Consider the following 16,349-nt stretch of genomic DNA (forward strand, 5'->3'; position numbering starts at 1 on the left):
TGTGATGACCATTGTGGTGCCCATTTTGGCTGGATTTGAAGTCTCCATACGCTAAGCCTAGAATGTTTAAAAATACCGATGTTTACTCACTTGATGTAGAAGAGGACATATGCCTCCTGCTTGAGAACGGTCCTAATGTCACTGACTGACACGGATGAGTCATTCATCTGAAACCACTGCAAATTGCTGGCCTGTGAGACAGAATGAGAGAGATGTGACACAGCAGATTCAGTTTCTGAATTGAATTTGAGCAAAAAAGAAGAATCTTATGGTTATATAGGGGTCTTTTTTTTTTTTTTTCTTTCAATGCATACAAAGTATTTTTCTCTGTTTGCATTCAGTTTTCTGCTGAAATGTGTTGTTTATGGTGTGTGTTTGTTTGTACTAAGCAACAGCAGCATTCAAACAGATTCGGGCACAGCCAGTACCTTAATATAGCAGAAATAGTGTCCAGCATGACAACTCAATCCAGAGTGAACCAGCACAGCATACAGCCTGTAGAGCCGGGGCTCCCCGTGGGACTGAGACATGAAGGGCTGCAGATCCAGATGCTCCAAATACTTCACATCCTGATGACCACCAAACAAAAAATTTCAAACATTTCATGCAAATATCCTGTTTTATAATAAAACAAAGCATCTGTCATGTATCTTTATGACTTAAGCAGACACTATTGGCCATTTGCCTTTGTGATTTTGCCTCCACTGAAGTCTGCAAAGCGTTTGAGTGAGAGGGTGAGCACATTGGCGCTGCGATGGATTGTGAATCTTTTTGAGGCCGTTACCATTTTGTTGCACCTGAAGGAAACAAACATTCAGCTTGTTGACAAAAATCACACCTAAACACTAAAACTCATCATGGTTTGGCATCTCTTTGACTTACTTGGTGCATTTGTAAGTATTTTCGCCACCCAGCTGTTCTGGCTTGACAAACTGCTTCAGAGCTTTGGAGACATTTGGAGCAGTCTATATGAACAGAGAGAGAGAGGAAAAACCTCACACTCCATAATGCAGAGAATACATAGTAGCAACGTCACTTTGAATGTTGTCCAATTACCTTAATTTCCAGAGTGATATCCAAAAAAGGGTCAAATGTATCTGAGACAGCTTTGCAGTTTAAACGTTTAACTGAAACAGAAATCAGTGCTATGAGTATCACACAAGCTGTAAGACATAAAAAGACAAATAAAAGAAAAATAAATCAAACCTTAAAAAACAGTGATTTACCTCTGGATCTTAGGTACCCGCCAAACACTTGATGGATGAAAGAGGTTGCCTGCGTTTGCCTGTCCAATCTATAATAAAAAGATAAAGCACAAAAGTTAACTAATAAGGACAGTGCAACAATTAACTGACTGACCGTTTATTTTTTAGCATTTTGGAACCAGACGATCACTTTACAGTATTCAAGTAGCAGAAAAGACAATAGGAGGAATTGGAGCACGATTAATTACTTAAGAGGCCACCTGCTGCTACACGGGAAGAATTGATTTGATGAGAATTGACACTTTAGGTTCTTAAAAAAATAAATGAATTAATAAATTATTTTTAGGAGTCTAACAAGAAGCACAACACTCAGCCCAGTGCATCTGTTAAACGTGTAGTTTTGGTTAAATGTGCACATAGACTTCGAAGGTCTATAGTAACACATAGAAAAACCTGGATTTTCTGAATTTTGCTGCTGCAATAATAGCACTAATGCCATTAGGGTGAATAAGAGATGAGCTGAGGGGTTGAGTGCTCCTGCTCACACTGCTTACCCTGTTGCCTCAGAAGAAATCTATCCGATTGTTAAGTGATGACGTGACGAATCCTACTTCCGGGCCTAAAGTAGTCTGCGTTTAATATGGCTTTTGTGTTGTTAACATGTTTAATGTTATGTATTTTCTTCTATTTAATCTCAAAAAGCTCCTAAAACAGTCAGTGATCCCTGTTGACCTCCCTCGGCTTTTATTACCGCTAATCATTTATTTAAGCTCAGTTTTTAAAACCTTAGGATGTAACTACAGCCCAGCCCATGCAGCAGTATATGAATGACTAACCTCGTATTGTGGATGGATTATCTCAGTTGTTCTCCTGGCTGAAGTTTGGTCCTTTTACAGCATCCTGCCATGCGATTACATTTGTTCCTGACCACCCAGAACACTCACGTTAACTTTTATCGAGTGCAAAAAAAAGTTAGCTTGTTTATATTATGCTAACATAGCTGTGTCGCTAGCGGTCACGTAGCACATCATTATACCAGCTAGCCAAACTTCAGTAACCCTACAAACGTCACTGCTGTTTAGTTTTCTGTCTTCATTTATGTTGGAAGTGATAACAGAGCTGTACGTTTTAATTTGTTTCCAAAACCCCGCAGTCAGGACATGCTATATTGTATTTAGATAGAAGCTAGCGAGCTAACTCCCTGCTAACTTTAACTCCGTTAAATGTCATAAATTCCGTTTTCATGGATGCCTGGATGTTAAACTCAATTGTTACACCTGGTAGAGCAGAACGCTGATAATTTTATTAAAGATGAAAGACTTTAGACAGTGTTTCAACTCTCAGTAATGCCATAGTGATCGTTTGATATATGGACCTGCAGCGGAGTTTAGGCCCAGACACGGCTAGTGACGTCAGACTGAACAACCGGATACTAGACACTAAGTCTGGCAGCTCTCCCCCATAATCCCAGACACCTGTTTTACTACACGTTTAAGCTGCTTCTGATCTTTTCAAGCCCTGTTACCAAAACAAGCTACCACACCCAGTGTAAGAATACTTTCTGTGTTGGAGCAGTCAAGTTTATTAAAAAACTTGATATAATAATGAGGTATTATATCAAGTGGCTTGCCTAGTATGTAAACTGAGGTGTCAGTCAGGCAAGAGACTGAGGAATCTGCATTTCTGAAAAATACTCTCAGCAATTGAAGCATTAATAGTTAAAAGGAACTAGTATAAACTGCACTTCCTGAAAAACAGGATAAAGGATTTATTTCATATTCTCCTACTGTCACGGTGTTACCTCTACGTAGCTAATTATGGATCTTACTACATAATAAAGTGCAAACACTGTCAAGCCCAAGTAAAACATTTTTGTGTGTTTAATTTGTTTAGAATGCATGCAATGTAAAATGACACTCACTTGGTTCCAGGTAAGCAGGACTTTTGCATAGCATCCACTGTGCACCGCAGGAATTCATGAGCATCTTCCTGGCTTCCATAGCGGAAGTGGTTTGCAATCCCTGTGTGAGGGGAACGAGGAAAAACAGAACCAAAAAACAAAGCAGGAGGTGAATTATTGTAAAGGATAGCACAGTTAAATGCAAGTTTACACTTATTTAAAAACAGAATTCAAAACCCCTCCAGATTATTTCCCTCCAAAATTACAAAAGGTAAACAGACACACAGCGCCTCCTATCATTAAAATATAGGTAAACACTTTGCACAGAGCACAGCATCAACAGTCATCCACTTACTCTTAAGCTCATTGACTACACCAATGGGCTTAATGACATTCCCAGAGTTGGCAAAAACCTGAATGATGTGGTTTTGCATGGTACACATCATACAGAACCCTGGCTCATGACCTGCAGCAGAGACAGAGACAAAATACTGAGTGAGTAAGGAGTGATACAATGTGAGAATCAGCGCAGGACGGCGTAACACCACTGTTGGTGAAATAAACTTACATGTTTTGGAGTGCTCCCGCGTCAGCATGTAGTTTGCTAAAGGAGGGGTGTAGCTGAGACACTGCAGGGCTGAGTTGAGGAAGCAGGTGTTCCCCATGTTCTGGAGGCCTGCACCAATGCGGTGAACCTTGGCCCACTTTAGGCTGAGCCGATCTGGTGAGAACAGCACCTTCTGGGGCAAGTCAATTCCATCGCTACTGCTCATCACTGACACACAGAGCCACAATTATTACTAAAAATCTGTTTCAATACATTTTAAAAAGGACATAATTTAATGCTACCTTACTTATACAACCACACACTGGCACATGGCAAAGTCATGTCAGGACATCACAGTAATAGCTACAACTATTAACAGTTATATAATGTGATTCTGGCCACTGTGAACAACTCCCAAACAGGCTCAGGAAGAAAGACAGGATAGTTTGCCTTCTCCTTTGTTTCTGCTAAACAAGTTGGGCTGCTGGTCTTTATATAAAAACAGCAATTGCATCACGAGCTGAAGTGACTGATCATGCAAAGCTGGATGCATTACATAACTGGATGAATGAACGGAGAAGGGAAGCAGCAACACAACACCCACAAAAGCAGTTGTCAAACTTGTGTGAAAGCAGAAGCAAAAAGATTAGCTGCATGTTACTAAAACCAATTCTGACAAATATGGGTAAATAATGGCTAAAAAGTGTGGTTCCATATTTGCTAAAACAGGTTGGAAAACTATTCTGTCTGACAATAAAAATCTTCAAACAGCTTAAAAAGACATTTTGAAAAAAAGCCAGGCTTTGCTCTGACCTTGGTCCTTGGGCCGGTCCACAGAGGAGGGTGTACTGTTGTACACAGCAGCTCCAGGAGTGGGGGCCAGGCAGCCTACTGGAGAGTCTGGAGAGTCACTGGGTACAGTGGGGCCCACTGCCCAGCTGCTGGAACAACTGCCGTCCATCCCCACGTCTCCACTGGTGAAGGAGGATCGGTTACATCCGGCTGACTCGTGGTCAGACTTTTCTGAAGATCTGTCAACTATGGTCATTGTTCATAGCTGCATTAGGAACAAAGACACATACGTTTATGAACTGAAAACAAAACAAACAAAAAAACAAAGTCGTTGCTAGGTTTGAATTTTCTCATTGTTATTTTGGAAAAAGGGAAAGGGAAAGAAAACTTAAATACTACATCAATCCTACACTGGTTAGGTAGCAGTACAGTGAGTTTGGACAACAACAACTAAATACAAAAGCCACATTAACAGATTATACCCAATTTCGCTGTGCAAGAAACTGCACAATGACAATAAAAAGCTCTAAGTCTCTTATAGCTTATAGTTAAATAACGCTATATTAAACACTGCCCTCATACCATCGACTAAACTTTCAGCAAACAAGTATCAGAAATTGTGTTACATTCACAAACAGACTAGCATAAGTGAGGACCAAATATTTGTTTTTGACACTTTGTTTTTATTTGAATCATCTTGTCAGATTCCTTTTAAATAACAAACACCAGGAGACAAGAGTAACTTTCGACATCTAATTTAACTCTGTCCAACTAACAAACTTAAAATATCGACAAAAATTAGTGTTTAGAAAACTCAAGAGGGGAAATGCCAGATAACCCACTCGACCGAGGAAGTTTCCAAGTCGGAAGCACGTTTACAACAGAAGCAGCTGTTCCCTCCCACCTGCTCTTACAGAGTGGCTCACATTGGCTAAATGACGGCTGCTAGGCCTTTAACACGCAGCGTCGCAAAACCTCAAGAAAACACACAAAAAACCCTGATCATATCAGACGGAGAGCAAGTTGAGAGCTTACCAGTCTTGTCGAATTCCGAGATGTAATGACGTGCACTTAAAGAAGATGCAAAAACCATGGAAACGCCAAACGCAACGTAGCCAGTGGTTTGTAAGTTATAGGTATCGTTATATATTGTATTTACTGGATATCTGATCGATACCAAAATTTGCAGTATCGCACTAGAAGAAGACGAAGTGGAAGATATGATGTGGTTTTATTTTTCACCGGTTCAGGGGGCGGCGGGGTACTTAAGCGCACTCCTGTGCCTGCGCGACCCTTCAGGTAAGAAGAACGACAGCGTGGACTACTTTTGTAGGACTAGGAAATATTGGCGGAGTGAGACCTCTTCCGTTTTATCTGCTACAAGACAGCCAGGCAGGAGACCTCAGACGTTCATCCGTGGTCTAACCTTCGTCCTTGTTATTCTGCAAGCAGCACCATGTTTGCTGTCAGAAATGCACTTCGCCTCGGCTCCAGGTTATTCATCCCTGCGGTGACAAGAAGAGGCTGTGCCGGAGCTGCCATCCCCATAGACGACGTAGTGAACGGACTCACAGAGGAGCAGATACAGGTTAGCCACACTAGCTAGCTAATGCTAGCAAAACAAAGTGCACACTTGTGTCTGTGCGTGTCAACCGCAGGCATTAAAACAATAACATACACTCAGAGACCAACATTTTTAGTGTGTTGTATAGTTTTGTGAATTTTAAGGGCAATAAAAGAAGACAGTTTTGCGAGGACACCGTCCCCCATTACGTGATGACATAAGTTAGCTAACAGCTACAAATGAAATGAAAAAAATCAAAAGCTACCGACTAATACTCGATTAATTTATCTAATTACATTTATCTAATTAGAAAATGGTCTATTTAACTAATTTTACTAGTTACATTATTAAACAATTTTATTAAATTTCCACGTATGACTTTACAAAGTAGGTTGTGGTAATAAATGGTAGTAATGGAGTGACTGATTGTTTACAGTCGATATTAAATCAAATCAAAGGTGACTGCAGGCCGGGTATATTTTTGCGCAAAGTGAAGGAGACTGGACCCGAGGCTGCAAGGAGAGCAGGGGGTGGGTGGGGTTCATATACAGGATCTGATTGGATGGAAGGAGTTGTCTCAGATCCCAGACCTTTTATAAAGTCAAATATACATGCAATGCAGTTAAAACATTTCAGTATGATTGGGCAAACAACACACTTACCTCCATCTCCAGGCAGGTGAAAAGCTTTCTCAAGCCATCACTTTATGATCTTCATCCTCCCAGCACAGTCATTACAGGTATGGTTTTTGCTAAGTAATTGTTTTACGTCCTTTCCACAGCTGAGGCAAACAGTTCGCAAATTCTTTGTAGAAAAACTTGCACCTCATGCCGACGAGATCGATAAGAAGAACGAGTTCCCAGGAATGCGGGTGAGTTGAAATGCACAAGTGACAAAATTCAGAAAGTTGTAGCTGATGTACCAAGTAGTAATGGAACTTGGGGACAGTACTTCTAGGTGGTAAAAGAAAACAACACATTGTTGATACATCTGTTGACATTCTTTACTTGCTGTATCCTGCACCATCACTTCTGAGTATCATAAGCAATCCAGTGAGCTCAGCTGGCTTTTCTAAAGGAATCAGCATTGCTTTTTGAGCTTTAAAAAAGCACTTTTATATCTAATCATATCGGAAAATGTGGTTGTCAAAAGCTTACTGTACTTTTAACGATTTCTTTAAGCTGTTCTTTTTCCAGGGTGGAGCGATTGTAAAGCATACATCTTTAATAACTTTAAAAAACAAGAATTTGGCTCACAAGTTTGAATTTATTTTGGATTTTCTCTAATCCACACAGGCTCAAAAGTATATGTATAGGCTCAAATATATACATAAACCACTGCTAAAACTTTGTTTGGAGCCGGGGCTTCTTTTCAGGGGATTCCAGTTCAGGCTTGAGCTTTGGTGTTTTCTGGGTTGTTCCTGAACCTCCTAACTAGTTTCCTGTCATCTTGGGTGAGAGTTTGGGTCTTCTTCCAGAACTTGGCAAAGTTGTGACACATCCAATTTACTTCTACCTGCATGCAACTGTGTGAACTGACGAATCTGCAATTACTTACAAGTCATTTCTGAGCATTGGTCAAGCCAATGAGTGGAGAATCAAACAAATCCTCTTTGTGCTGCCACAGGAAAACAACCACTTGTATTTTTTTAAGTCACTAAAGATGCTGTACAAGCATTCCTGGAAAGAGAACAGTTCAAAGAAATCATTAAAAGACCAAATTTGTCGTGACGTTCATGCCCATGATGACTGTATGTAAACATCTGACCACAGCTGCATGACACCAATATATGTATATATAGCCAATATCGGCTGTTACTATTGGTTGAGCTCTAGTAGATATGCATGTTCAACTGTACCGTCAGTGTATTGTTTCTACTAACTTTCTGCTTTCCCTCTTAAACAGGATTTTTGGATAGAAATGGGGACGATGGGACTTCTTGGCGTCACTGCTCCAGGTGTGACAGCTGTGATTTTTATGTAGCAGGCAGTTCATACAGTTACAGTTATGTCTAACACATATTTTATGGTTCATGTCAAGGCATAAAGGTTTCTATTTTTTTTTTTTTTTAGCTGTTATTAGGCGAGTTTACACTCAGCTCACACTGTATATCCCTTTCAGTGGAATGTGGAGGCACAGGATTGGGCTACCTAGATCATATAATTGTGATGGAGGAGCTGTCACGAGTGTCAGCAGCCGTCGGTCTCAGTTATGGCGCCCACTCTAACCTTTGCGTTAACCAGCTGGTACGCCACGCCAATGAAAAGCAGAAGGAGAAGTATATGACAAAGGTCAGGATCAAACAATTCATGTTTAAATATTATCGAAAAACATTGAACGTAATGAGCTTGTTTAATTATTTCATTAATCGTGTTATTTCCTTTGCCAGTTACTGACAGGAGAACATGTTGGAGCCCTGGCAATGAGTGAGCCCAATGCTGGCTCTGATGTTGTGTCAATGAAACTCAGAGCAAAGAAAGAAGGTAAGACGCCCAAACTGTGACTCACTTCTCTGTGGTAATGATAAATGTTCAGCTTAATTATACATCCAGTATGTGGAGCACATAAATAAGATCTGCTTTATTAGCTTTCTTGGTCTTACAGATCTGTTTGTTTGTTTTGTGTTTGTTTGTTTTTTGTACTCTTGGTCCGCTTTGCCAGTGTCACGTAGCTTTATTTGTGTGTTTATTGAGTGTTATTAATATCAAGGACTTTACAAGAAGAAGGATTAATTATTCTATTATTTTGTTCACCTCAAAATGATTAAAATCTGAATGCATTATTACATAAGAACATCTTCTGAAAGCTATTATCATGGTATGTTAATAGATATGTGTTGGACACTCTCTTGATGGGGGGGGAAAAAGAGTTTTTAGGGCTTTATTAGCTCAGGGTTTGACAGAAATGCTATTGGCATTTACCACACTGAAAATGTACAAATGAGTCAGACTCAGCAAGGTGTCGTGTGTGTGCTGCATGGCCAGATTGTGAGTATGAGCTGCTTATAGAGGCATAAAATTTGACTGTGTTGTTTATCTGAAAACATTATTTTGATAGTTAATAAGATGTGACAGCAGCAACAAAAAGTCGGGCTTTTTTAAAATGGAGTTTGTGAGGTTATAGACTGTATTATGTAAGTATTGAAGTTAAAAGCTTTTTTTTTTTTTTTTTTTGCGTATGTCATAAACAAGTTATGAATAGAACTATTTGAGCTGCTGTTTTCGCAGCCTGGTTAGCACCATCAGCTCACAGGAAGACAGTTTTGTACCTGCATCAGATTTCTACCTGGTACTTCCTGCCACAGTGCTTGTTAGTTTAGCTGCTGATTCTAAATTGGCAATAGGTGACTGTGTTGTTCAGGTTCACTGATTCAGCCTCTTGATGGAGTGATAACCTGTACAGGTTGCACCCCACTGCTTGCTCAGGGACTGCTGGGGTGGGTTCAAGCTGTGGTGAAGAACATGGATGAATTACTTTTGCTGCCTGGTGCGACATTCGGGGATGGGGAAAAAATTTTCACTTCTGTGAAGCAAAGTTCTCACATGTCTGTGATAGGTTTGTTTCCTTGCAGTGGATGCAGGCAGTGTTTTTTTTTACATAGACTGTATATAAAAGATCAACATGGCTACCATGAGGTCACTCATTGGTGAAGTGATGAGGGAGTGGTGGATCTGATCAAGACCCCGAGGGAAACATGCACACTAACCCTCATCCTAAAGCATACCCTGTGTTATCTTCCTTCTGGACACAAATGGGGAAGATTATTTGTAAAATGTATCGTATTTTATTCATTAAGACTTGAAACTACAAACTAAGAGCATAAACTCATTATAAAATATTGATAATGAAGTCATGGATCGAGGGAGCCAAAGCACTGTACTCCAATGGGCCTCTGTACAGTCAAAGTCGCTGTCTGCTTGCCATTTGAAATAATGCAGGTTTGAGGCACTTCACTTTTCAAACTCAAATGCCATGTCCATCTTTTATATACAGTCTATTGTGTATATTTGACTGAATGACGAGCAGTTTTTCCACTTCAAACTTCAACATAAATAGAAATATTAGAGGTTGTGTGCATAAAAGTTTTAGGACTGTCCATGAAGAGCTTGGCATAAGCCAAAGGCATCAACAAGACCAAAATGCCAAGCACCTATACTGCCCAAGGCCGGTGAAAACAATTGCAAATATATACAAACATGAATTCCAGCAGGAAAATGTGATGCCTTAACAGCAAAAAGATGTGAAGAGACAGATAGTATCTACTGGCAGGCCTAAGAGAACCAAAATAGTATCAGTGCCTTTTGTTTTTTTTTGTTTTTTTATGACAATATCAAATGTCAAATCCTCAAAATTACCAGCTGCACAGCTCTCTAGTGCTTCCACACATGCGCCACTTGGTGAATGAGTGAGATATATCATTGCCATCAGGTGTAAGCCATGAGGTTTGGAGGCAGCATTCATGCTTTGTAAGTACTGCCTTTCAAGCTGTGGGTGATTGTCAGTATTTTGACAAAGCCCAGAGAGAATTTTTAAGTTGTTGGAAAATGCAGTGCCCTGAAATTGTTATATTACAAAGTAACTACTATATGAACATAATCTTTTCACAGGAGACTATTACGTTCTGAATGGGAACAAGTTCTGGATCACGAATGGCCCGGATGCCGATGTGCTTATTGTGTATGCCAAAACGGATCCCGAGGCCTATCAAAAAGGCATCACAGCTTTCATTGTCGAAAAGGTAAATTCAGTAAAAGAAGGTGTACTAATAATAAACAAGTGTCTTTATTTGTGCATTTATATATACACTTTGTGTAGGGAACACCTGGATTCTCGACCGCACAGAAGCTCGACAAACTCGGCATGAGAGGCTCAAGCACCTGTGAGCTCATCTTTGAAGACTGCAAAATCCCAGGTGTGCCTCACTATGCATTGTTACTTTATGTCATCCTAATGCAAACTGATTGACTTTTATCAGCGTGGAATTTATTTTGTTTTCGTTTCTCCTGTCTTTTATAGCGGAGAACATCCTGGGTCCATTAAACAAAGGCGTGTATGTGATGATGAGCGGCTTAGATCTGGAGCGACTGGTGCTTGCATCTGGACCTATTGGGTAAGGTTCACCAGAAGAGGTTGGCTGGTTGGTTTACACTGTCAAGTTATATCTAATCACATATACATGTTGATTTAATTAGAAATGACCAAGTATTTTAGTACATAAATGCTGTATCCAGTGATTCAGTGAGTGTGTGCTTAAGCTTTGAAAGTTACTGGACTTGGTGTGCGAGAAGTTGGTTTATGTGTTGTTCATTAGCATGCTGAGCCTGGTCTGACACAGCCATTTTCCACTATTACCTGCTCAGGTTGGCTCAGCTCCACTTGGTTTTTAGGGTTTTCCATTAAGTGGTAGCACCTGGTACTAGCCACCTTTTTAGTACCCGCTTGGCTGAGATTCCAAGTGATCTGAGGCAATCCAAAAATGTGACTTCAACTGACTGCATGCCACCGATTGGCTAGTCAGTGGCATCACGTGATGCGGCCATTTTTAAAGCCCAGTAAGAAAGGAAATGGCTGCACAAAAAGCAACACTGTGGCCTGCGAGTTGGACGAAAAGCTATACACCGAGCAGCAGGTATATACCGCTGCCTCAACGCCCTCCTTTGTTGTGGTGTTCATGTCGCACACATATGACGTCACCGGACTTTTGCCCATGTTGCTATAACGACTCCATGCATATTAGGTGTTTGCCCATGCTGACTTTGATGAAGTGATATTTTGTGCCGTTTCAAAGCTGAAATTTCACGTCTCTGTATAGTGGTTAATTTAAGTTCATTTGATTTGCAGTATTTGAGTGGCTAATGCAGGAACTCCTTTTATATCATGAGCCACATACAGCTCACCTTAATCTTCAGTGGCCCAGACCAATGAAACTACATGAAAAACGTATACAATTACAGAAAAGTTCTGGTAGTTCATTGGCCAGACTGTCCTGTAATTTAAATTTAGTTAAACATGTTTAACATATGTATTTTTTGAATGTTGCCCTATAACCTTACAGATGTGATACATTTCATTTAATGTAACATCCTCATATTGTGTTTCAGCATCATGCAGGCGGTTCTGGATGCTGCTATTCCCTATCTGCATGTCAGAGAGGCTTTCGGACAGAAGATCGGACACTTTCAGGTTTTGCCTTCATTTTTCACTTTCCTCAGAGAATAAAAATTCAAATATTTTGACGGCCATTGTGTTTAATGATTTGTTTAATTCACGTTTACTCAAGTCAGACTGACCTGATGTTCATCTGTTTGACAGCTGATGCAAGGGAAGATGGCTGACATGTACACCAGGCTGAGCGCCTGTCGGCAGTATTTGTACAGTGTTGCACGTGCTTGTGACAGAGGACACTTCAGCGCAAAGGTGAGAAGTTTGTAATCACGTCTGCTTCTGCAGCACTCAGTCAGTCACTTTAGCCAAGAAGTTTCCTAAATTCATATCCTGTATAATGGCCCCTTTTAAGCATTAAATAAGAATTTTATAGAAAATGTTGTAATATATGTTTAATCTTTTGTTGGATCCTAAAGGTTCTCACTTTCAAGTCTGCATCCAGTTACTTGTTTTTTCCTTTCCGTAGAGACTTTCTTGTCTAAATCAGTGACTGTGATGCTTTGTGTGTTTGCAGGATTGTGCTGGAGTGATCCTGTATTGTGCTGAGAATGCCACTCAGGTTGCTTTGGATGGGATTCAATGTTTGGGTGAGTGCCAAGGACCAGAGCTGAAATGAAATGAGAGTAGATTCTTAAACTGAGGAAATTGTCATGATTTAATCAATGTACAAACAACATATTTCAGGTTACAACCAACACACAGCTGTTAGGAAGGTCTAGTTAACAGAAAGAAAGTTCATAGTAAAATGAGGGATTTCCCCTAAAGCCGGTTTCACACGTAGACTATAGCTGAGCTTTTCTCGGCTTCACCCAGCAAAACTGCACAAAACAAAGATGTCTGTAGCAGTCAGATTATTCATTAAATGAGTGTAACCTTGTTAGTTTACTTGAAAAAGAGTCGAGTGTAGGTCACATGTCTGACTTCTCGCAAATTATTTGCAGACCCTGTAAAACCAGCTGGAGGATTTCTAGTACTGAGAATGTGCCTGAAACGCATATTTTCCCTGTTGTGAGAGGGCAGCACTGTGATCTGTTACCAGCTTAGTTCGCCCGACAATTTGTGGAGTTCATGTGTAAAAACCTCTTACTAATTAGTTGATGTGATAACCCCTTATCCATTACACTGATTCTTTCCTAATAAACAGCAACAACAGTCTGACTTGTTTTAATCCGTTCTGCTCTGACGGTCACTGGCTGCTGGAGCTGACGTAGATCTGTAGAGCGTATTTGCTGAGGTGCCTATATGAAGTCACTTTTTCATTCATTTTGTTTTGGAGACATAGATATCTGATATTCCAACATGGTTTTTGTTGATTAACAGATGGCCACCCTTGAGCTCTGTTACTACTCGGTAACTTTGCACTAACATCTTTATGTCCTTTGTCAGGTGGCAATGGCTACATCAATGACTACCCACTGGGGCGATTTCTGCGTGACGCAAAGCTGTATGAAATTGGTGCCGGGACAAGTGAAGTTCGCAGACTCATCATTGGACGAGCCTTCAACTCCTTGTTCAAATAAAGCTGAGGGGGTGATCACCAAAAGACTGCGAGTGGTTTGCTGTGGATGATAAAAGTTATTCACACACACAAGGCCTTACTGTACAAAAGAACTTGTCACCAAGGATTTTGATTAGTTTCAGTCAAAACAGATCATTATGAAATTGTGATATTAGAACTCGACATAATGAAAAGCAATTTTAACTACATTAAGTGGCCTTTATGTGACTTTTTTTTAGCTACAGTACGAAAATGTTCGTATTCTCCAACCAGGTAGCAAGAAGTTGCTGTGAAATCTGTTGATAAAGGCCCAATCATTTTGGTGATTGGTCACTGAAATGTGTATTCCTTGTGTGGTTGCTGGAGGTTACTGGCAGTCGCTGGTCACAGAGAGGTATACACTAAAAACCCTTCAGCCAACATGTTTCAAATTGTGCAACTTTTACACTCACTGGCTGCATTGAAGAACCGTGTATCATATAGGGGCTCAGTGTTACCTCACTTATTATCACTACAGTTTAAAAAACAAGTCTGATGACGTTGCCGCCATCATTGTCTGAATTTTCTTGATTTGTAAGTGTGAAATCGAATCTAACTGTAGTTCAGATCTTCAGAAACATGATTTCAAAACAAACTGAAATATGTGAAAAGGGCAAATGTCTGTGAATGCTCTGCTAGCATTTGTTTCTTTTTGGGAGCATATGTCACTGTTTGTATACAATAAAAATCAGTCTGTAGAAATCTCTCAGATTTGTCTTCCTTTCTGCAAAGAATTATGTAGTTGTACATTGTGAACGTGTATGAAATGAAATCTTATAAAATAAAAATTGTAATTTTCTATTTCTGTCTGTGTTTATTGCACACATTTATGAAAGATTTGTAATCCACGTTCCATGAACGTTTTTTCTCCTTGCGTTTTGCACTGATTGAGAATTACAGCTGCTGTGAATTATGAGATTAGTCAGGTTTATATGGGTGGGAGAAATATTGCAGGGAAAATAAATCTGCTGTCGAGCTCCATACCTCAATCCATGAAGCCCGGATAAATTTGGTTTAATTCCATTTTATTTCAATTTTGGGGAGAATTATTGTGATATATCTCCTGTGACGCTGGAACAGCATCCTGTCTGTAAAATGCAAGACCTCCAGTTTGCACTGCATAACCTACGATATGTGTTAACTTAACCCCCTGTCCTACATGTTAGAGTAGCCTTAAAACAACCGAGATGAATATTGGATAAGGTTTAGGGATGATTTACATGCCCTAAATTAAAATATAAGTTATAAAAGTCAAATTCATAATCGAGGCTATCAAATGTTAAACTATGAGGACAACGTGTTAGCATAGTTTTGCATTTTTTACATTTTAATCGTTTGAGGGGGAACTCGTTTATTACAGCCTATTATATCTGAACACATCATGAGGTACTCCTGACAGTTACTTTGTTGAAGTTAAATGTGTAATTATACATCTGAACTTTAGAAGCATATAAAACAGCAATAAAAAAAATTTACCTCTTATTTCTGGGTCATCTTACTAAATCTTTAATGATTTCTCTGTGATCCCTGTGGCTTTCCAATCCCTCTCAGTAACTTGTGGCTGAAACTTCTCCATCACCTGTTAACATGATATCATATCTGCTGTATATATATATATATATATATATATATATATATATGTATATATGGAGAGAGAGAGAGATATTTGGATTCAACAAGGTGCAAACATGAACAGTACTTATGAAGACTGTGACGTTTAAACTGTGCTCAAGGGTGCTAGGGGGCTCAAGGTATCCCAAGAAAGGATCTCCCACACTCCACATTGATATTGAGTTCTGACCATCTGGATGTCACAGCAGAAATAAAGTACATGTGGTCTTGAGCTACCCCTCGTTGTCTTGTAATTCTGTAGAAAATGGGAAATATGAGACTTAATGGAAACATAAATGGAAATACAGTATTTATGGGAAAAATCACTTGTACGATTGAGGCCATTTCTGACAAGGCTTTGGAGAAAATTAGATGCTTCAGCTCATGGTTGAATGCGTCTCTCAGGTGCTGTGCCTTTTTAATACTATATGCCGGTAAGCACAAATGATGTATTTTTATGACAAGCTGTTGCTAATAACGTGCCTAAAGCAGGGGTGTCCAACTCCAGGCCTCAAGGGCCGGGAACATCAAGACATGTTGAGGAGGTGGTTTAGCCATTTAAATTAGCTGTGTTGGATCAAGGACACATCTAAAACCTGCAGGACACCGGCCCTTGAAGCCTGAGTTGGACACCCCTGGCCTAAAGATACAATTTAAAATGGATTCTTTTCCAAGTTGTCATCTGTCTGTAAACGTGACATTTTTTTATGGTTAAGTGATTCATAGTTAAAGTAGATCAAAAGCATTCCTCTGAAAATGGTCAGGTACAAGGACTGGACTGAAAATGAGTAAAAGCAGCCAATGTCTGAGGAAAAACTTTAAAAGATCTTCAGAAAACCTGGAGAACTATTGCTCCAGACATTTTGCCTCAAGACTTTTGTACGGTACTGTACCCGGACCAGCCCATCTGGCACCAACAACAATGCCAAAGTCCCTTAAACTACGTTTCTTCCTAGTTCGGATGCTTGGTTTGTAATTTCATAGTTTTCAGTTAAATAATTCTGCAACTGAGGCGGCAACACTGGGAC

At 39.9% G+C, this 16,349-nt stretch overlaps 2 protein-coding genes across 3 annotated transcripts; one reads left to right on the forward strand and one right to left on the reverse strand.

The window, feature by feature from the left end:
• LOC120740146 (ubiquitin carboxyl-terminal hydrolase 42-like) lies at positions 1-5,292 on the reverse strand. The gene is made up of 10 exons (XM_040042286.1): positions 4,466-5,292; positions 3,674-3,880; positions 3,482-3,571; positions 3,127-3,226; positions 1,227-1,294; positions 1,057-1,127; positions 883-965; positions 686-797; positions 429-569; positions 1-191 (listed from the first exon to the last, which is right to left on the reverse strand). The coding sequence occupies exons 1-10, from the start codon at positions 4,698-4,700 to the stop codon at positions 87-89; spliced, it is 1,212 nt and encodes a 403-aa protein (XP_039898220.1). The 5' UTR covers positions 4,701-5,292; the 3' UTR covers positions 1-86.
• An 80-nt stretch (positions 5,293-5,372) lies between these two features.
• On the forward strand, positions 5,373-14,416 carry ivd (isovaleryl-CoA dehydrogenase). Of its 2 annotated transcripts, XM_040042285.1 has the most exons (14): positions 5,373-5,569; positions 5,695-5,743; positions 5,897-6,032; positions 6,790-6,879; positions 7,914-7,965; positions 8,130-8,299; positions 8,398-8,491; positions 10,616-10,746; positions 10,824-10,920; positions 11,025-11,118; positions 12,110-12,191; positions 12,321-12,425; positions 12,688-12,760; positions 13,560-14,416. In XM_040042285.1, exons 3-14 carry the CDS (start codon positions 5,901-5,903, stop codon positions 13,691-13,693), a joined length of 1,254 nt encoding a protein of 417 aa, XP_039898219.1. In that variant the 5' UTR covers positions 5,373-5,569; positions 5,695-5,743; positions 5,897-5,900; the 3' UTR covers positions 13,694-14,416. The 2 variants fall into 2 exon arrangements, with proteins under 2 accessions (XP_039898219.1, XP_039898218.1); XM_040042284.1 differs by lacking the exon at positions 5,373-5,569 and having other exon boundaries at positions 5,689-5,743.
• Positions 14,417-16,349: the final 1,933 nt, after the last annotated feature.

Source organism: Simochromis diagramma, unplaced genomic scaffold, assembly GCF_900408965.1.
Source record: "Simochromis diagramma unplaced genomic scaffold, fSimDia1.1 OVJJ01000304.1, whole genome shotgun sequence".
NCBI lineage: Eukaryota > Metazoa > Chordata > Actinopteri > Cichliformes > Cichlidae > Simochromis > Simochromis diagramma.